The 22937-nt window shown below is 32.8% G+C and overlaps 1 protein-coding gene across 2 annotated transcripts; it reads right to left on the reverse strand.

Annotated features, from left to right (window-relative positions):
• Nucleotides 1-657: 657 nt before the first annotated feature.
• On the reverse strand, nucleotides 658-22937 carry gap-3 (the record flags this gene model as incomplete). Of its 2 annotated transcripts, NM_058515.6 has the most annotated exons (16): nucleotides 658-1308; nucleotides 2442-2967; nucleotides 4080-4205; nucleotides 5706-5933; nucleotides 8397-8657; nucleotides 10156-10337; nucleotides 12365-12453; nucleotides 12537-12627; nucleotides 13477-13605; nucleotides 18542-18716; nucleotides 19734-19978; nucleotides 21000-21182; nucleotides 22242-22371; nucleotides 22416-22510; nucleotides 22577-22669; nucleotides 22832-22937. In NM_058515.6, the coding sequence occupies 16 exons, from the start codon at nucleotides 22889-22891 to the stop codon at nucleotides 1135-1137; spliced, it is 2787 nt and encodes a 928-aa protein (NP_490916.5). The 2 variants fall into 2 exon arrangements, with proteins under 2 accessions (NP_490916.5, NP_001293339.1); NM_001306410.1 differs by lacking the exons at nucleotides 18542-18716; nucleotides 19734-19978; nucleotides 21000-21182; ... (2 more) ...; nucleotides 22577-22669; nucleotides 22832-22937 and having other exon boundaries at nucleotides 1135-1308; nucleotides 13477-13593.

Genomic DNA, 22937 nt, shown 5'->3' on the forward strand with positions numbered 1-22937 from the left:
AATTCTTGGAAAAATCGATAATTTTCAGTATGCAGTGAAATTCTTGGAAAAATCGATAATTTTCAGTATGCAGTGAAATTCAATGAATTTTTGGCGAAAAATATCGAATTTCGAGTGAATTTCCAGAATTATAAGTGATTTTTAGAAATTCATAAATTTTCGGTTAATTTTTCGGAAAAAATCAGAAATTTTTGAGAAAATAATTCAATAATGTTCAATGTTTTTAAACATTTTTCCGAAAAAATTATTTTAATTTTCGTTATCCAGAAAATATTTTTGAATGCAAAAAATTGTACCGACACGACGGTTCCAGGATGCTTCATTGCGATTTGATCTACGTAGATCTACAAAAAATGCGGCAGAGTTCCCAACTGATTTCACATGGTTAAGAACGTGCTGACGTCACATTTTTTGAGCAAAAAATTCCCGCATTTTTTGTAGATCAAACCGTAATGGGACACTTAGACACCACGTGTACAGAGCAGCAATTTTTTTTTGCAAAACTTTTTTTCCGCGATTCCAGGAACCGTCCAGCTTGAAAATTTCTTGAAAATCTCGAAAAATGCTCAGTTTTCACGGGCGGGACGGGGCGGTCATCTTTGAGATGACGTGGTGGTGGTAGATTATTTGACAGAAAAAGGATAAATATATATATATATGTATATATAAACTGGGGCGAAATGAGGAACCCGATCAGATCAGGGGGGCTGGCGGGGTAAAAAAAAGAAAGTAAAGCAGGGCATGTGTGATGAGATGTCAAAGGTTGGAAATGGGTGCAAGAATTTTACATGAAATTGGAATTTCAAAATTTTGTGCCGCGCGCGAGTTTCGATTTTCTTGAACTGCGGGGGCGTCAACGGAAATTTAGAAAAAAGTTATTAGGAAACGGGCGGAGGAGGAGGGTAAAACGATGCACATATATATGTAGATTTCACGTGGTGGTGTCAGAGTGTCGGCTTGATCTACGTTGATCTACAAAAAAATTTTTGGACAAAAAATTGCCGCATTTTTTGTAGATCAAACCGTGATGGCTCGCAGAGCTCGCCACCACGTAAGATTTGATTTCTAAAATAAGAGAAATAAGTCTAAATTTTCGCCTATTTAAAAAAAAAGTCTCTTTTTTCTCTGTGGGCTCTACAAATGATGAAGCCGAATGAGCTCAAGAACTGGTAACGGAAGATGCACATCTTCTGATGAAGTGGCACTGCGAATAGTTAGCGAGTGTCCGATCATATATGTAAGGCAGGATATCCATTCGGTATGAACTTCTCCGATTTCCGAGTCTTCCGGTGATTCAGCGGGTTGTTGCTGCAACAAAAAAAAATCAAAAATCTATGTTTATTAGAGCGTACTTGCTTTTTTTTTATTAGAGCGCATCAGTCAATTTTTTTAGTCCCAGAAATTTCCGAAAAATTCGGAAAATTCCATATTATAGGAACACAAAATTCTGAGAATGCGTATTATGCAACATTTTTGAAGCGCAAAATATCTCGAAGCGAAAACTACAGTAATTCCTTTAATGACTACTGTGTCGATTTACGGGACCTTGATTAAAACATATCTTTTAATCGAGCCCGTAAATCGACACAAGCGCTACAGTAGTCATTTAAAGGGTTACTGTAGTTTTCGCTACGAGATATTTTCGGCAGAGTTCTTGGTTTGTAAACCACGCCTACATTCTGCTTTTTTAGCAAATTTTGTGGCGCAAATATCCAAAGGAGCACAATATCCGAGACGTAAATTCGTGGAAATTTTTGAGCATTTTTTCTAAGGGTCACCACAACGACTGAGGAAAACGTTTCGGGAGACGCGAAAATTCGGGAATTTGTGGGCGGGGCTTGGAAAATCGCGAGTCACCACAAATTTCGGAGGATAACATTTTTGGAGACAAAAATTCCTGGAAATTTGTGAGGTTTTTCGGTGATTTTTCAAAAATGTCAATTTTTTTAGAGTCACCACAAACTCTGGGGAAACCAAAAATTTCCGGACATTTATGGGCGGGGCTTTGTTTTGCATACCCCGCCCACTCAAAAAGCTCGAATTCTGTGTCCACGCGGAAAATGGTTTCCCAAGATTTGTGACCAGTTTCGAGTCTCGTTCATAAAATGAGTCACCACAAATTTCCGGAGACGCGAAAGTTCGGAAATTTGTGGGCGGGGCTTGGTTTCACAGTTTTCGACATTTTTTAAAGTTGTTTTTTTAATTTTTCGGCATTTTTCAACATTTTTCTTCATTTTTCAACGTTTTTCGACATTTTGCGATCGAAAAAAATGTCGGAAAATGTCAAAAAATGTCGAAAAAATGTCAAAAAAATGTCGAAAAATGCAAAGAATGCATACGTTTTTAAAAACATTTTTCTACATCACATTTGCTGGGTAATTTTTGGACTATTTTTCGGCGCTTTTTCAGGATTTCCAACTTTCCGGAGGGTCTTTTCCTACCTGATTAACCAGAAAAATAATTCTATCAAACATTCTTCGAATCGTGCTTGCCGCCGGTGTCAGTGAGTCTGTCGGCGTCTGTGAAGCCGCTGAATTCGCAGAAATCTGAACTAATTTCGCAATTTGACTGCCGATTCCCGTGTTCAGAGTGGAGAAAATAATTGGATTAAGCACTCGAAGTATGAGCAGAGCACTTAAAGTCCTCTTTATCAAATGCTGTTCATGTTGTTCATCTCCAAATCGGCAACCAGCACACTCGGCGGCAATTGTCAAAAGCCGCGTGGCAAGTGGAATAGTGAGTAGCCGCTGATCTACAAAATTGACGAGAAGCTCAACGGCTCCTCCTCCACTGTCTAGATTCTGTTGTTTCAGAGATTGTGAGAATTGTGCATTTTCGAGAAGAAATTCGTCGAATGGAGTTTTGAATAAATGTCGGAGGCATTGAGTGATAATTCCAGTGGCAAGGGAATCTTTTCGAAAAACATCTTCAGCTGTTGAGGTTACCAGTATATCATTGATTATTCGTCTGTAAGAGAAATTTTCAGGAATTTTTTAGTATCATTGGAATTTTCTACATACTGATAATAGATTTTCTTCACGAGTTTCTGAAATTTCCTGATTTTTTTTCTGATATATTTTTAGGTTTCGCTGAATATTTTAAATTTATCTAAAGATTTTCTGGAATTTTTTTTTAATTTTTAAAGATTTTTCAGAACTTTCAGGGACTTTTTTTAAGGTTTTAATTTATCGGGCTTAAAAAATATTTTTTCTAAAATTTTCCAATAAAAATTTAAAAATTAAAAATAAATTTATCTAAATTTTTTTTGTTGTTGTAATTTTTAGAATTTTTCGAATTTTTCTGAGAAATTCTAAATTTTCGACAGAATTTTATGGAATTATTTAAGATTTTTCAGAATTTTTAGAGATAATTTTTAACGTTCTAATTTATTGGGTTAAAAAAAATCTTTCTCTCAAACGTTCGGAAATAATTTTACATTTTCTGTGATTTTCTAAAACTTTCCAAAAAATTGTCGAATTTTTTGGAACATTCTAGATAATTTTGATTTTTTTTATTCCTCAAATTGAATAAAATGATGAATAAAATAAATAAATAAATAAATAAATAAATGCAATGTTCTGTGTTTTCTGAAACATCTTGAATTTTTCTGAAATATTACGGTCATAGGGAAAAAAATTCCGGAATTTTCAAAATTAGTTTATGAATTTTTTTTTTTGAAAAATATTCTAAATTTCCGGACTTAGCGAAATGTTTGTGCTACTTTATATATTGTTAGGATTAGCTGATTTTCGAAAATTTTCTATAACTTTCTAGTATTTTTTTAATATACTTTAAATTTATCTAAATATGTTTTTGTTGTAATTTTTGGTTTCGAATTTTCTGGTATTTTTGGAATTTTCCGAATTTTTCTGAGAAATTCTAAATTTTCGGCGATTTTCTAGAATTTTATGGAATTTTTAATGATTTTTCAGAATTTTTAGAGATAATTTTTAACGTTCTAATTTATTGGGTTTAAAAAAAATTCTAAAATTTTCGGAAATAATCTAAATTTTCTGTGATTTTCTAAAACTTTCCAAAAAATTTCCTAATTTTCAGTATTTTTTTCTAAAAATGCTCACCTTATAACTTGGCTCATAAATTGTGGATTAAGCGCATATAAATGTGAAATGCACGTATACATAAACTGTTTCAAGTGTGACGGAAGTACTTGTGATGGCCACGAGAGAATCGACGACGGGCATTCACTGCAACAAAAATTTCATAAAATTAGCTAAGGTTTAGGCATTTTTTGCACATTTTTTGCACATTTTTAGCACATTTTTAGCATATTTTTTGCACATTTTTGCACATTTTTGCACACTTTTGCACATTTTTAGCACATTTTTAGCACATTTTTAGCACATTTTTAGCACATTTTTAGCATATTTTTTGCACATTTTTGTACATTTTTTTGCACATTTTTGCACATTTTTAGCATATTTTTTGCACATTTTTGCACATTTTTGCACATTTTTGCACATTTTTAGCACATTTTTAGCACATTTTTAGCACATTTTTAGCATATTTTTGCACATTTTTGTACATTTTTTTGCACATTTTTGCACATTTTTAGCATATTTTTTGCACATTTTTGCACATTTTTGCACATTTTTGCACATTTTTAGCACATTTTTAGCACATTTTTAGCACATTTTTAGCATATTTTTGCACATTTTTGTACATTTTTTTGCACATTTTTTTTCACATTTTTGCACATTTTTAGCATATTTTTTGCACATTTTTGCACATTTTTGCACATTTTTGCACATTTTTAGCACATTTTTAGCACATTTTTAGCACATTTTTAGCATATTTTTGCACATTTTTGTACATTTTTTTGCACATTTTTTTTCACATTTTTGCACATTTTTTGCAAAATTTTTGCTTTCCATTTTTTGATTTCATCATTTTTGATGTCAAAATTAAATTTTGAATATATTTATTTCCAATAATCAAGTTAATTTTAATGGCAACATTTTAATATTTTCATTTAAAATTTTCGAAATTTGTTTTTTTTGTTTGATTATTTCTAACTCTTGGCATTTCTTTGTGATTTCTTGCAATCCAAAAAAAAATCTTCGAAAAAATCGGTAATTTTCCGTATGTAGTGAAATTCTTGGAAAATCAATATTTAAATTACAACGAATTTTGAAAAAATCGAGTGGTTTTTTTTGCGATTGCAGTGAAATTCGATGAATTTTTGCGAAAAATATCGAATTTTCCGTGTATTTCCAGAAAAATCACCACATTCATTTTTAATTCAAATTCGTATTTTTTAAATCTAAATTTTCATGTTAAAACTGCATTTTTTTAAATGTTTTTGAGTGAATTTCGAGTCTTCTCACTACAAAATTAATCATTTTAGAGGAGTTTCAAAATTGCGATTTTTTACCAAAATTGCCCATTTTTTCCACTTTTAAATAGTTTTTGATGGGTTAAAGCTAGATTTTCTGAATTCAGCATATATGAATTACCCGTTTTCAACAAATTCAGAATTTCTTCATTTTTGCCCAATTTTTTTCTCAGTCATTTAATTTTACTGTCTTTTTTTAGGGCAAAAAAAATAATTTTTCTGAAAATGATCGAAACCACTATATTCTTAAACAAGGGCAATTTTTTAATGTTTTTGAGCGAATTTTGAGTCCTCTAACTCCAAGTTCGAACAATTTCCAATTTATCGCGTCGAGACCCCCCCCCCCCCGTACCGTATCATATCCAACAACGGTTTATATCGATCCAATGGTAGAACGGGACACCGATTTCTCTGTGCACGAAATACGAATCCAGTTGAATCGGCTTGTGATTGGCATATACTTTCATTATTCTCATTTAGACAAATTGTCACTGTCACACCGCACGGGCGTCCTCTCTTTCCAATTGATGAGTGACTATTCATTGATAGTTGAATATTTGTACTGCACGTTGGAATACATCTGCAAAAAAATCAACCGAATATCATAATAAAACATTCCCGAAATTTTTTGGATATATTTTTTTTAAATTTTCCAGTCAAAGTTTTGGTAAATTACCACAAACATTTTTGAAAATAATGAGCTTTTAAAGGTGGTGTAGTCGAATTTTTTATTGCCATATTAGACTCAAAATTGTCTGAAAACACCGAATTTCATAATGAAACTTCTTGAAAACTTCTCAAAAAACAGTTATGACGGCTCAAAAAATGGCCTAAAATTAGTTAAAATTCGAAATTTGACCGACTTGTCAAGCGGCTGGAAATTACCTTTTTCTGAAATTACCGTCAAATTTTGAGTATACAAGTCAATTATCTTGCGTTTTCAACTAGATTCAGGTATTTTAAAGTCGATGGACGGCGAGATTTTTGTATTTTTTTCAGCAAATCTCGCCGTCCATCGACTTTAAAATACCTAAATCTAATTGGAAACGCAAGGTAATTATATTGTATACTCAAAATGTTACGGTAATTTCAAAAAAAAGCTAGTCTCCAGCCGCTTGACAAGTCGGTCAAATTTCAAATTTTCACTAATTTTAGGCCATTTTTTGAGCCGTCATAACTTTTTTTTTGAGAAGTTTTCAAAAAGTTTCATTATGAAATTCGGTGTTTTCAGACAATTTTGAATCTACCGTATATCCTCTATTAGTAAGGCGTGCAAAACTAATTTTCGAGCATTTCTTTTTCTTTTTTTTTCCATTAATTTATGGCATGATATCATCTATTTCAATAACAACGTATGAACCAAAATGAACGAATTTTACGACTGATACGCAAAAATTGTCCGAGTTGTACTCATATTTTGCCAATTTTGACTTGTTATACCAAGTCTGTAAGAATTTTCCTGATTTGTAAAACGATTTTATTTTGCAAATTTTGAATTCCTGAAAATAGGAAACAAATGAAGGGGTGCAAAACTAATAGAGAATATACGGTAATAACGCAATAAAAAATTCTACTACACCACCTTTAATGAAACCAAGAGTAGTTTAGCATGTTCCGACCCTTACATTATTTTAATACGAATAATTAAAATAAAATAAAAGTATTAAAAATGTAAAAAAAATTTTGGTCGATTTCCAAAATTAAGAGTGGCAAAAACTGAGTAATTGCCACTTTTTGACAGTAAATAGAAAATTTTCAAAATTGCAAAAACATTTTTTTTTAATTAAAAATGTTTTTTTTTTGTTGAAAATTTTTCAAAACAGTAGAATATCGATTTTTTCTGTTTTTTCTTATAAAATCATAACTTTCATATAACCAAAAACACTTATTTGAAGCAATTTTTCGGAAAATGTACCGAAATGTTTTTTTCTATAAATACTTTACTTCAGAAAATTGAAGTTTTTATGGTTTTTCTGGAAAAATTTCCAAAAAATTCTACTTTTTTCCAGCAGAAGAATAAACTACGATTTTTTTTTTGGAAATCCAGAATTTTCATTAAAAATCTGTAAAAAAAATTTTTTTTAGCCTTTTTCCGCAATTTTTCAACATTATTTTGTTTAATTTTTTCAGAAAAAACCTAGTTTTTAGGTATCTCTGTTTTCAAAAAAAAAATTAAATTTTCTAAAAAGTTTCAGAAAAAATTTTTTTTTTAAAAGAAAATCAAATTTTTAGTATAAAATTTTTGTCAAACTAATTCAAATGAAATTTATTTATTTTTCAAAAACTCAATTACGATTTTCGGCAAAAATATAAATTCATGTTTTTCAAATAATATTCAGAAAATCACATATTTCCTTCAGAAAAAAAATCATATTTTTAATTTAACCAATATACTTTTTCCAGAAATTTTCCGGAAAAATACCTTTCAGAAAATTGATTAATTCAATTTTTTCAACATAACCTCTAGTTTTTTCTCAAAAAATTAAAAAAAAAAGATTTAAAAAAAGGGTTTCTGAAATAATTTTCCATCAGATAATTATTTTTATTAAAAATAAAAATCCGAACCTACTTTTTTCCAGCAAAAAAAATCAATTTTCGAAATTATTTTCCGGATAATAAAAAAAATAATACCCTAAAGTTTTTTTCAAAGAAAATTAATTTTTTAATAAAAAATTATTTCAAATAAATTACCGTTTTTTTTTTCAAAAGTGAAAATTTAAAAATTTATTATAATTAAATTAATTTACTTTTTGAAAAAAAAAGTGAAATTTGTTTGAAACAATTTTTTATTAAAAAATTGATTTTTTGAAATTTTATAAAAAAACTAATTCTGGAAAACTGCTGGAAAAAAGTAAGTTAAGAATTTTTTTTTAAATTTTGATTTTTGGAAATCAAAATTTTCCTGCAAAAACCACTTTTACAGAAAATTAAAATTAAAAAAAAATTATTTGATGGAAAAAAAATAATATTCAGAAAATGACAAAACAAAAAAGCTTCAGTAATTTTTCGGAAAATAATTTCTATTTTCAAAAAAAAAACTCACGGAATAACAAATTTCGAGTCAATAACAACGACAGGCATCTCATTGGGTCCTTTATTACCAGCAGGAGCAAATGCATTAGAAACACCAATTTTGACACCATTCAGTGATACTTGTGCCGAATAGAACATATCAGATTTTAAGAGTTCCGATCGAAATTTATCAATTTCAATTGATAATATTGATACTTGAGAGTTGGGTTCACCAACTGATATTGTTCCTTGAAGCATTGGTGGTGGCACGTCTTGATAGATTGTTCGGCTTCTGCAATTTTAGAATAATTTTTTTTCAAAATTCGGGAATTAAAACATTAATTTAATTTAAAGTGTTATACATTTTATTTCTAATTGAACATTATTTAAAGAAACAGTATCCTCATCGAGGATACTATTTCTTTAAAAGTGGAGCACTGAAATTTGAGACTTTGCGTTTTTAGACCCAAAATGTTCCAAAACTACCAAATTCCGTAATAAGACGTTCTGAAAATTTCTCAAAAAAAAGTTATGGTGGTTTGAAGTTCTGGAAAAAATGGTATATTTTTTTAGCTAAACTCTCAAATTTTGCCAACTTTTCAGCTGTTGCAGCAGTTGGAACTTAATTTTTATTTGATTACCACACTTTATACATATTATCGTAGTTTATTACGCGTTTATTTCTTGATTGCCATGCTTTTTCGGTCGATGGGTGCACAAAAATGTATTATATTTGTGCAACCATCGATCGAAAAAGCATCTCAATCAACGAAAAAACGCGTAATAAACTACCATAATATGTATTAAATAGTGTTAATTAAATAAAAATCAAATTTCAACCGCTGCGACACTGAAAAGTTGTCAAAACTTGAGATTTTAGCTAAAAAAAATTAAACCATTTTTTCCAGAACTTCAAACCACCACAACTTTTTTTGAGAAATTTTCAGAACGTCTTATTACGGAATTTGGTAGTTTTGGAACATTTTGGGTCCAAAAAAGCAAAGTTTCAGATTTCGGTACTCCACCTTTAAAGAAATAGTATCCTGAATGAGGAAATTGTTTTAAATGCAATATTCGTGCTCAAAGTTACGAATATAACAAAAGAAAAACGGGGAAAATCCGTTAAAATTGAGCATTTCAAGTCAGAAAAATCGACAGCGAAATCCTAGGCCACGAGGATTTTTTTTCAAATTTTTTTTGTTCTGAATCGTATTTTTCCAAGGATTTTCTTCAATACCTTCTTCCCAGTTTTCATCAACTTTTTGAGAAGGAAAAAAAAATTTCAACAGAATTGAGAAATACTTGTTATTTCTACATATTCGATGAATTGTTTTAGCAAATTAAATATTATAGAAAGCATGTGAAAATGTTTTACTTTTTGAGAAATTAAACGTGTTTTTTTTCAATTTTCGTATACTTTCATAGAATTATGCAATGCGCATATAGATATAGATTTAAGGAGTATGCAATTTTTAAAAAACAATTTGAAAATTAGTCGTAAAGAACTTCTCGAATTAAAAAAGTGAGATTTTCTTAGAATTTACTACTACATATTTGGTTTTTTTTTCGATTTTATTTTATTTGAGACACTTTAATAGTAGAAACAATTCCGGTAGTTTTGTTTGAAAATGCAATTTTTTGATTGTTGAAAAATTTTCTGAAATTTCGGTATTTTTAACCACTTAAATTTAAAATACCTATCTAGAAACCGAAACCACCAAATTTTCTAAAATCTTGATTTTTAAAACATTCCTACTTAATTGAGAAATTCAAATCAACAGAACAAAAACCTCAATATCCGAATCCATTTGAGAAACGCTGTGTACGGTCGAAAGCATAAATAAAGTGTCGGCGGCTGTTGTTGAGGAAATGATGGTGACAGAAATAGACATCCGTCTGCACAGAATACAGACTCATCCAACCAAAATAGAGTACACGTCGACAAATCCACCTGCTGCCGTAGTTTTGATCCCTGGAAAATTGATATAGGGAATTATTTAAACCTGATCGGGAATCAATATAATAAATCTGGAACGAAAAATAACCAAGATTATTATGCATATGCATATTTGGTTTATTATTATGTATATGTACAGTGCTCCACATAATGATACGGCCACCCCAGAATTATGATAGAACGCCTCTTTCGACGTGTACTGAGAAATAATTTTTTATTGTGTGGAATGATACTCTTGAACAACATTTATTGATTATACAGCGAAAATAAAATAAAGCTGTGCAAGCTAGAAAAATCAATTTTTCTGATTTTTGCACTTTTTCCAATCCACAAAATGATACGGCCACCCTTTGTTTTTTTTCTTATTTCGTTTTCTTTGCAAGTTTTTTTTTGCTAAACGTTAGTGTTCATGTTCATTAGTGTTTTTACAGCGATGGGTCGTGGAATTACTTTAACTGACTACGAAAAAGGAGAAATTGATGCAAAACTATCTCAAGGCTTGTCGCATCGTCAGATTTCTCGTGATTTGAAACGCTCGAGAGATATGATCACTCGATATGTTTCCAATCCTGCGGTTTATGGCACCAAAAAGTCTTCTGGTCGCCCACCACTTCTTTCTGATCGAGACAAGCGGAAAATCTGTCGTCGAGCATTTAATTCAACAGTGACTTGCTCGAAAATTAAGAGGGAGATGAACCTGCCAGTGTCTGTTGAGACCGTACGACGTGTTCTTTCGAAGTCTCAGTTTATTAAAAGACGAAAATTGCGAAAGGCTCCGTTCATTACCGAAAAACACCGCCAAAATCGTATCCAGTTTGCTAAAATCAACCAGAGAACTAACTGGAGACAAGTGAGGATTACGGTATGATCATTAAAGCTCATTTTTTGTTTTCAGATCATCTTCAGTGACGAGAAAAAGTTTAACTGTGACGGACCAGATGGCTACCGTGATTACTGACACGATTTGAGAAAAGAAAAAATGACTTATTCCAGACGCAACTTCAAAGGTGGAGGGGTAATGGTGTGGGCGGCTATCAGCGCTCGTGGACGACTGAAATTGTGCTTCGTTTCGAAGAAAATGAGCGGATGCGATTACTGATATGTAATGAGGCGTGGATTGATACCATTTATCCGTCGAAACAGGGCCAGAAAATACACTTACCAACAAGATGGAGCGCCTTGTCACCGCGCACGTCGTACAATCAAGTGGATAAGTGATAGAGGGATCCCTGTTCTCGACTGGCCGGCCTGCTCCCCGGACATAAACATAATTGAAAACGTTTGGGGATTTATGGTGAGGAAGATCTACGATGGAAACAAGAGTTATGACAATGTTAACGACCTCAAGAAAGCCATTCTTGACGCATGGCATCAAGTTGATCAAACTCTGCTGGATAATCTTTATCTCTCTATGGATTCACGCGTTTTTGATGTGATTCGTACAAATGGTCATCCCGTCGATTATTAATCATCTTTTGTTCCTTTATTTTCCATGTTTTCCTAATTTTCTACCACCTCGCCGTATCATTTTGTGGATTATTTCATATAGTTTTTCATGAAAAAATGGTTTTTCTTTTTTTACGGACGATTCAGGAATATCTCCACTACTTATCTCAAAGCTAGCAAGTACAACGAACATTTTGACAAGAAACTATGTTTTGCTATCTTAGCCCAGTTTTGAGTTATACCAAAATTTGGGGGTGGCCGTATCATTATGTGGAGCACTGTATAGCTTATTATTATTATGATGCTTATTGCGTTGTATTGGTGTTTCATTTCTCACGATTAAAAATGGAGTACCGAAAATTGAGAATTTGCTTTTTTTGAACCCAAAATGATCCAAAACTACCAAATTCCGTAATGAGACGTTCTGAAAATTTCTCAAAAAAAGTTATGGCCGTTCAAAATTTTGGAAAAATGGTATATTTTAGCTATCACTACTTATTACTATTACTATGATATTATCAAATTGTATTACTATATTACTATTTTATTACAGTTATTACTATTACCAAATATTTCGAAAAAAAATAAATAACTACCATAGAATCAAAAACCGATAGTTGACTTGATCCGCCAGGAATATCCGATAATGTCAGCCAACACTCTTTCCATTGCTTTTCTTCTCGTGCTGCAATTATTCAAATGTTAACAATTATTATTGATTGAGTCGAGTTTTTTGGAGGTGTTTTTTTTTATTAAATAGACTCTTACATTTCCTGAGTGCAACTGTTGCGGCAACGGTTGTCGTACTACTGCTCGTCTCCGGATGATTATTCACGTCTTCATCATGAAATCGATCAATCTGAAATAAGTAAATTGAGACTATTATTCGGTTTTCAATGCTTCTATGTTTGTGTTAAATTAAAAGTCCAGGTTCAGTATACAATTTTTCAATTTTTGCAACAAAAAATTAAAAAAAGAGTTAAATTTCTTTATTAGACTCAAAATTGTCTGACAACACTGAATTTCATAATGAAACTTCCTGAAAAGTTCAACTTCTCAAAAAACAGTTATGACGACTCAAAAAATGGCTTAAAATTAGTTAAAATTTAAAATTTGACCGACTTGTCAAGCGGCTGGAAACTAACCTTTTTTGAAATCACCTTTTTCAAAAAACTTAGTTTCCAGCCGCTTGACAAGCCGGTCAAATTTCAAATTTTAACTAATTTTAAGCCATTTTTTGAGTCGTCATAACTGTTTTTTGAGAAGTTTTCAAGAAGTTTCATTATGAAATTCAGTGTTTTCTGGCAAATTCGAGTCTAATAAAGCAATAAAGAAAGGTCGACTACTCCACCTTTGAACAGTTTTGAACAGTTTTGAATTACCGCGCAAATTAATGCTAAAATTTTTGCTTTTTTTCCATCTGAATTCATCTTTTTTGTCAAACTTTCATTTATTTTTCTGCAAAACGCCTAAAAATCGCTAATTAGGAAAAATGGCTAGAAATTTGACATGCCATCGATTTTTTCGATTTTTCAACTTTCTGAAAAAATCGAAAAAAAATTTCACTAAATTAGGATTGTTAGACAAATATATATTTTTTTAATTTTGAAACAAAAAAACGTATTTTCTATTTTATATTTTAAAAATTAAAAATTTTCCAAACTTTTTTAGATGAAAACCCAAAAATTTTTCTGACAAAATTCCGTACCAAATGTTCAGGAATTCCAGTTGAAACGGTTGTCGATGGTGACGGCATTGCAGTTGAACTTGTTAAAAATGAAGAAGACGATGCGAGTGCAGTGTCAATTGAAGTTCCACGGAACATGCGACGTGGCTTCTGTAAAGAGGTCAAATGTCATTGTGCCACGTGGCAAATATGGTTTTTGTTTCGATGATCTTGGCGGTTTTTAATGATATTATTACGGGAACACTAAATTCTGAGAATGCGTATTGAGCAACATATTTGACGCGCAAAATATCTCGTAGCGAAAACTACAGTAATCCTCTAATTGACTACTGTAGCGCTCTTGTGTCGATTTACGGGAATCATTTATTACTCGATAAAAATATTAAAACGAGATATTTTGCGCGTCAGATATTTTGCTCAATACGCATTCTCATAATGTTTAGTTTCAGTAATACCAAGGAGTGACATTTTTCAATTTGTGCCTATGGTACCAGGTCTCGACACGAACCAAAAATGATCAAAATTGGATGCCTATCGGCCTAAAAGTTGTCTCAATCAACGAATTTCCGCGAGATAAATTACCAAAATGAGGATTAAATGGTGATAATTTCAGAAAAACTAAAAACCAGCGGCTGTGACAAAGAAAAGTGTGCGAAACTTCAGATTTTAGCAAAATTTGGCTTTTTTTTTCGAAATTATGACCGACCATAAAACATTTTTGGAAATTTTTCGTGAAGTCTCATTATGAAATTCGGTGGTTTTGGACCAGTTTTAGTCTATTTAAACAAAATACCCACAAACTCTACACCACCTTTAACAAAAAAATGGTGTGCGCCTTTAAAGAGTACAGTAATTCCCAACCGTAGTTTTTCTTCTGTTACCTGAGAACGAGTTGTTATATTTTAGTTTTTCAAAATTTCCGGCAATCTGCAATTCCAGCAAATGCCAATTTTCAAATTTTCTGGCAATTCCGGCAATTTCGGAAATTTCCGGTTTCCAAAAATTCCGGCAAAAAACACCAGTTTTCACATTTTTGTTGGAAAAATTATAGAAAAATCTCGAATATTTCCGATAAAAATTTTTTTGAAATTATTTTTTTTCGATTTTTTTAACAAAAAAATTGAATTTTTGATTCATTTAGCTTATTATCAAAATATTAAAATTAAAACTGTCACATCAAATTTGAATCCAGCCAAGCCCGCGAAAAATTCCCTCTCGATTTCGGATGCCGAAATTTGGCTCGAAACGAGAGATGAAAAATTCGGGAGATGCTGGAATCAAAAAGGACTCCGCCTACTTTCTTTTAGATTTCCACCGGTCACCGCAAAAATGAAAAGGGTGGGTAATATCTGGCGGCCGACATCCCACGGTTTCCGTGCCTCGTTATAAATAAAGTTAGGAAGCCGCGCCCACAGAGTTGGTGTGTATTTTGAAGGGCGTGGCTTCCTAACTTTATTTATAACGAGGCGCGGAAACCGTGGGATGTCGGCCGCCAGATATTACCCACCCTTTTCATTTTTGCGGTGACCGGTGGAAATCTAAAAGAAAGTAGGCGGAGCCCTTTTTGATTCCAGGATCTCCCGAATTTTTCATCTCTCGTTTCGAGCCAAATTTCGGCATCCGAAATCGAGAGGGAATTTTTCGCGGGCTTGGCTGGATCACTGCAACTTTTTCCTCACGAGGGACGAGGAAAAGTGGTTTCTAGGCCATGGCCGAGGGGCCGACAAGTTTCAGCGGCCATTTATCTTGCTTTGTTTTCCTCGTGTTTTCTTTCGTTTTTCACAGCTTTTTCCCGTTTTTTCTTTTTAAAACTGATAAACAAATATTTTTTGCAGATGGCAAAACGATTTCCAAGTCAAAAAAAATGTATTCAGTGGGCAAGCAGCGGTGAAAGTGGTCAATGCAATATGATGGATTACGGGAATACCAAACCTAAACTTTTTTCCAAACATGATAAATATACCGCTTAGATGTTGAAACTACCTGATTTTCATAACGAGACCGCTGAAAAAGTTTTGAGGTTTCCAAAATTCTACTTTTTTGGTGAAAAAGTCGAGATTTTCGTACAAAAAGTTGAATTTTGAAAACCTCAATACTTTTTCAGCGGTCTCGTTAAGAAAATCAGGTAATTTCAGCATCATATGTATCATGTTTCAGAAAAGGTTTAGGTTTTGTATTCCCGTAATCCATCATATTGCATTGACCACTTTCACCGCTGCTTGCCCACTGAATACATAATTTTTTTACTTGGAAATTGTTTTAGCATCTGCAAAAAATATTTATTTATCAGTTTTAATAAGAAAAAACGGGAAAAAGCTGTGAAAAACAAAAGAAAACAAAGCAAGATAAATGGCCGCTGAAACTTGTCGGCCCCTCGGCCATGGCCTAGAAACCACTTTTCCTCGTCCCTCGTGAGGAAAAAGTTGCAGTGGGATTCAAATTTGATGTGACAGTTTTAATATTTTGATAATATTTTCCAGCAAAAATAATTTATTTGGTTTTTTTTATGAGGACTGGCAAATTTCAGCAAAAAATATAATTTTTTTGTTGGAAAGATCAAAAAATTTCTGCCTTTTTCGGAAAAAAACCCCAATTCGCTGACTTTCCCTGCATTTTCACTTCAAAAATTGTATTTTTGGCTTATAAAAACACTTTTAGCTGAAAATTTCCATTTTTTCAAAAAATAGCTTGTTTTCTTCAACAAAATCGATCGGAAATTTGCTTTAAAAAAAATGTTTTATTCAGATTTTTTCGGAAAAAACCCAATTTGCTAACTTTTTCCTGCATTTTCACTTCAAAAATTGTATTTTTGACCTATAATTTGAAATGAAATTCAAAATTTCCGCTAAATTAATTAATTTTTGAAATTTTCTTTTGAAAGTCGACAAAAAAAAGGATAAACAAGAAATAAATATTAAATTTTTTCAAGAGAAAATCAATGTCGAAAATTTTTGATCTACCAGCTACGGTAGATCAAAAAAAATTTTGTGGGTCTAGAAAATAATAAAATTGTTGTGCAAACTCGCTCCACTGATAAAAATGATAAAAATGCGGTCGTGTACTCCACGTGGAGAAGGAATCTGGCCGAAATTCAGGCCAAAACCAAGAAAAACTAATTTTCTCAAAAAAAAAACGATAAAATAATAATGACTTTAATCATAGAAAAATACTCAATTTTCACGAAAAATTAATTTTTTTTAAAATTTTCTTTCCGCGCAAATCTAGAGAGCGTGGGAGTAGAAAGCAATAAGCAATAAGAGGTGTTAAGTAGGTTCTCCGAAATTTCTCTTTTTTCAGAAGATTTTTTGTTGGTTCCTTTTTGGTAGAAACATTAAAGGTGGTGTAGTCGAATTGTTTTTATCGCTTTATTAGACTCAAAATTGTCTGAAAACACCGAATTTCATAATGAAACTTCTTGAAAACTTCTCAAAAAAAAGTTATGACGGCTCAAAAAATGGCCTAAAATTAGTTAAAATTTGAAATTTGACCGACTTGTCAAGCGGCTGGAAACTAGCTTTTTCTGAAATTACCGTCAAAGTTTGAGTATACAATGTAATTATCTTGCGTTTTCAACTCGATTTAGGTATTTTAAAGTCGATGGACGGCGAGATTTGATAATAAAAAATCCAAAAATCTCGCCGTTCATCGACTTTAAAATACCTAAATCGAGTTGAAAATGCAAGATAATTAAATTGTATACTCAAAATTTGACGGTAATTTCAGAAAAAGGTAATTTCCAGCCGCTTGACAAGTCGGTCAAATTTCAAATTTTAACTAATTTTAGGTCATTTTTTGAGCCGTCATAACTTTTTTTGTGAAGTTTTCAAGAAGTTTCATTATGAAATTCGGTGTTTTCAGACAATATTGAGTCTAATAAGGCAATAAAAACAATTTGACTTAACCACCTTTAAATAATCAAGGAATTTGGAAATTTTTGTTTAAAAAACTATTTTAATTAGGTTCAAGGGTGTCATTTTTCGATTTTCTGGAAAATCGAAAAATTGAAAAAAAAAAAACAATTTCAGAAAATGAACCATAAAATATGATCTTTTTAAATATAATTTTTTTTGAGAAAAAAACATGAAAATTTCTTTTAAAAAATAAAATGACCAAAATTTTGAAAAAAAAACGACATTTTTTCGATTTTCCGATAATCCCACGTGGTGTCAGAGTGTCTCTTATTTCGGTTTGATCTACGTTGATCTACAAAAAATGCGGGAGAAGAGACGCAGAGTTCTCAACTGATTTCGCATGGTTAAGAACGTGATGACGTCACATATTTTTGTGCAAAAAATTCCCGCATTTTTTGTAGATCAAACCGTAATGGGTCAGCCCCAGGCCCCACGTGTAATCCGAAAATTTTTTTCGATTTTTCAAAAAATTAGCTTAAAAGTTTCAGCCAAAACTCTAAAAATTCCAAAAAAATAAATTTTTTTGGGGAAACGAAAAAAAAGAAGAATCAGATTTTTCGAAAAAATAAGGATTTTAGACCGGAAAATCTGAAAGAAAAAACGTTTAAAATTCTGCCACATTACTTTCAAATACTGGCCTAACAACTTCTAGGCCACCAATCAAAAGCGGAATATCGGAGTGTCGCAGTGCTAAAAAACTCACAAATTTCATCAAAACCATACTGAAACTTCGTTGCGGAGCCTGATGTGGCGGCGGCGGAAACGAACGGCGATTCATATTTTTCGGGGGGAAATTTTAAATTTGGCGAAAGAAATATAAATATATATATGTGAATTTATTTTCTTACGCTTGATTAATATGCACTCTTTCATCAAATTTTTACTCTTTTTTCTTTTAATTTATCCTTTTTTATCCTTTTTTGCAGTCAGGAAATATTTAGGAAAAACTCTTCCACTGAAAAGAAAACTCGGTCAGCTGCCAGATTGTGCATGTGGCTTGATGTACGTTGATCTACAAAAAATGCGGGAATTCAGAAACTGATTTCACATGGTTAAGAATGTGATGACGTCACATTTTTAGGGCGAAAAATTCCCGCATTTTTTGTAGATCAAACCGTGATGGGACCGCCTGGCACCACGTGGCCGAACTTTTGCACAATTTTCTAGGTCATTACCTGTTCCCGAAGGCCATCATCATACTGACTACTGCTCATCGAGGCCGTCTCGTTTCCGATAAACGGCGGCCATCGAACTTCGGCCGTCGATCTGCGGCTCGACGATTTTCGCTGATGTTTTACGCAGACGGCGTGTGTTAGACGGACTCCGCCGGAAATCGCTCGATCACAGTATCTGAAAATTTTTGGAATTTTTTTTAGGCCACGAAAGAGGTTTTTAGACCACGTAGAAATTTCTAGGCCATTTGGAGATTTGTAGGCTACGCCGTAGTCCCATTACAATTTGATCTACAAAAAATGCGGGAATTGTGACGTCAGCACGTTCTTAACCATGCGAAATCAGTTGAAAACTCTGCGTCTCAACTCCCGCATTTGTTGTAGATCTAAGTAGATCAAGCCGAAATGAGACACTCTGACACCACGTGGGCTACGGCACAGTATTTGAAAAAAGGGACTTTTCTAAAATCAAAACTATAAAAAGTGGATTTCAGGCCATGTAAAATTTATTAGGCCACGTGAGAAATCATAAATAGAATATTATTAGGAGGAAAACTGTAAAAAAAGGTCTAAACACCCCTAATTTCTAGGCTACGTGGAGATTTCTAGGCCACAACGAATTTTTTGCAAATGAGAAATTTTTACAAGGAAAATTTTTTAAAAGCGCGGTTTCTAGGCTTTTTAGCCCATGTGGATATTTCCAGGCCATTCAGAGATTTCTAGGCCACACTGATAAAACGAGGTCATTTTGAAGAACGCCGAATAGAAGAGGTTTCCACGTGGTGCCAGGGGCTGTCCCATTACGGTTTGATCTACAAAAAATGCGGGAATTTTTTGCACAAAAATATGTGACGTCAGCACGTTCTTAATCATGCAAAATCAGTTGAGAACTCTGCGTCTCAACTCCCGCATTTTTTGTAGATCTACGTAGATCAAGCCGAAATGAGACTCTCTGACACCACGTGGGTTCAGCACCACGATATTGTTGAATATTATTGGTGGCCTAGAAATTCACGTGGTGTCAGATTGTCTCATTACGGTTTGATCTACCTAGATCTACAAAATTGCGGGAGAAGAGACGCAGAGTTCTCAACTTTTTTCGCATGGTTAAGAACGTGTGCTGACGTCACATTTTTCTCGGCCAAAAATTCCCGCTTTTTTGTAGATCAAACCGTAATGCGCCTTTAAACTATACCTTGTAAGAACATGTCCAATAGTGGGAAATGGTCTACCAGCAAGGCTAAACCCTCTCGACGGACATCCAACAATTAGGAATTTTTCGACCAAATCGAATTGAGTTTTGACTAGCAGTGCATAGGTATCTGTTCCTTTAGACGATCGACGCAGCAGAAATGTGCCAATGGGGCTGTATTGCACCATGTCCGTGGATACTGTATCGTAGAAGTACGGTAGATCCGACAAATCGGCCACCTCTGTGATCTGTAAAAGCACGGAATCTGAGAATTTCACGCGGTGTTGTAGAGTGTCTCTTGATCTACGCTGATCTACAAAAAAAAGCGGCAGAGCTCTCAACTGATTTCGCATGGTTAAGAGCGTGCTGAAGAAGCCACATTTTTTTGGAAAAAAAATTCCCGCATTTTTTGTAGATCAAACCGTAATGGGACAATCTGACACCACGTGAATTATCGAATTTTCCAAAAATTTGGCAAATTATTGATTTTCTTGAATAGTGTTAATTTATTGATTTTTCTGCCCCCGAAAATCGAGATTTATCGATTTTCTCAAATAGTGTTAATAAATTGGAGAAATCCAGCTTGGACCAAAAAAAAAAAATTTTTTTGTTTTTTTTTTCAGCAGGCAGGCATTAGGTAGGCAATTTATAAATGGGTCTCGCCGCGATTTTGTACCAAAATAAGTGTATTTGGTACGCCAAAGCCTACATTAGATATTACGGGAACACAAAATTCTGAAAATGCGTATTGCACAACATATTTGACGCGCAAAACATAAAAATATCTCTTAGCGAAAACTACAGTAACCCTTTAATTGACTACTGTAGCGCTTGTGTCAATTTACGGAAATCATTTATTAATCAATAAAATTAAATTTTAAAAGAAAACTCAAAAATGACATTTCGTAATTTTTTTTTGCCATTTTTGTGTTTTCTTTTAAAATTTAATTTTATTGATTAATAAATGACTTCCGTAAATCGATACAAGCGCTACAGTAGTCAATTAAAGGGTTACTGTAGTTTTCGCTACGAGATATTTTTATGTTTTGCGCGTCAAATATGTTGTGCAATACGCATTCTCAGAATTTTGTGTTCCCGTAATATTAGCACAATTTCGCCTTTTTTAATTAATTTTTTAAATTTTTTGTAGAAAATTGTGAAAAAAAACGTAACATTTTTTTGCTTAAAAATTGTAATTTTTCATCAGTTTTTTCCTAGAATTTTCAAATTTTCAGTTAGAAATTTCCAGTCTTTCCTACTTTTCCCTACCAAAGGTTCCAAATGTGATCTTAAAATAATTCCAACGGAACCGCTCGTCTCATTTCGTCCTAACATCCATCCGGTCTCGTCGGTCTCACAAACTGACAGAATATCACCGATTTCCGAGTTCATTTCGTCGATTTCGCGTTGTTCGAATCGTCTAACGCATAGGTACTTGGTTTCTTGGATTTCCTGGAAACAAATTTTATGGTATATTAAAATTCCGGCATGCACGGGGTGCCAGCGACTGTCCCATTACGTTTTGATCTACAAAAAATGCGGGAATTTTTTGCAAAATCAGTTGAAAACTCTGCCGCATTTTTTGTAGATCTAAGTAGATCAAACCGAAATGAGACCACGTGGACATGTTTGCGCGTTAAATTTGATCTACTCGATTACGGACTCAATACACCATATTTTACGCGCAAAAACTACTACTATTACAGATAATTCTACAAAACTTTATATTCGTGTATATCGATATTCTGACCAATTCGTCATATTTGACGCACAAATTATAAATTATTACGGGAAGACTAAATTCTGAGAATGCGTATTACACAACATATTTGACGCGCAAAATATCTCGTAGCGAAAACTACAGTAACCCTTTAAATGATTACTGTAGCGCTCTTGCGTCGATTTACGGAAATCATTTATTAATCTATAAAATTAAATTTTAAAAGAAAACACAAAAATGGCAAAAAATAACGAAAAAACCAATGAGAATTGTATTTTTTTGCCATTTTTGAGATTTCTTTTAAAATTTAATTTTATTGATTAATAATTGACTTCCGTAAATCGACACAAGCGCTACAGTAGTCAATTAAAGGGTTACTGTAGTTTTCGCTACGAGATATTTTGCGCGTCAAATATGTTGTGTGATACACATTCTCAGAATTTTGTGTTTTCGTAAGACATGGAGTAATTTAATTGTTTTTTTAAATTAAATTTGCGCGTTAAATTTGATCTACTCGATTACAGACTCAAGACACTCTATTTTACGCGCAATATTATAAATTTCTTTTTTTTCTCTGAAAAATCACTTTAAAATCCAACAAATTATCCAATAATGCAAAAATTTGCGCGTCAAATATGGTGTATCACACGTGGTGTCAGAGTGTCTTATTTTGGCTTGAATAAAGTTGATCTACAAAAAATGCGGCAGAGTTCTCAACTGATTTGGCATGTTTTTGGGCGAAAAATTCCCGCATTTTTTGTAGATCAAACCGTAATGGGGCAAAAAAATACCCCATTAATCGGCATAATTCCTCCTTTTCGAACTGGAATCACAGCCAGCTGATAGGCATCTACAATATCTCGAAGGGTCTCGAAACGCTTTCCTTCGAAAAAGTAGTGAGGTGGGGTGAGTTGGCGGATGCTGAAAAAAATTTGAATTTTAAATTTTTATGTTTAAAAACCAACGGTAAATGTTTCGGATAGCCGTCTTGATCCAATATCGACAGATAAAATCTCGTCTGGCCAGTTTGCCGAACCAAAAACGCGCCGGGAGATGTGCCCTGGAATGTTTTGCCGGTTTTTTGCCATTTTTTGCCATTTTTTTTGTAATTTTTCGCAAAAGAAACCTGAAGCAAATGATTGGCATCGTGTTCGTTTAATTCCCCATGGTACCACACATCGTTTGGCGATATATCAGGCGGTGTTGGGTTCGTGTGAGTCTGCGAAAAAACAATTCCTTTTTTTTAACTTAGGATTTTTTAGAATATTTTAAACTGTAAATATAATTGATTTTCGATGAAAATAAATAATATAAATGGTATTTTTCTAATTTTTTCTAATTTTTCCTTTTTTTCCTCGATTTTCACTTGTTTCGCCCTCACTTTTAGAAACAATGGCCCTTCCGTGCTGCTGTTAGGTGTAGTATTCTCGCTTGAGTGCATAACTTTTCATTTGCACCTGAAAAATGCCAAAAAATTATTGATTTTC

Source organism: Caenorhabditis elegans, chromosome I (genome assembly GCF_000002985.6).
Source record: "Caenorhabditis elegans chromosome I".
NCBI lineage: Eukaryota > Metazoa > Nematoda > Chromadorea > Rhabditida > Rhabditidae > Caenorhabditis > Caenorhabditis elegans.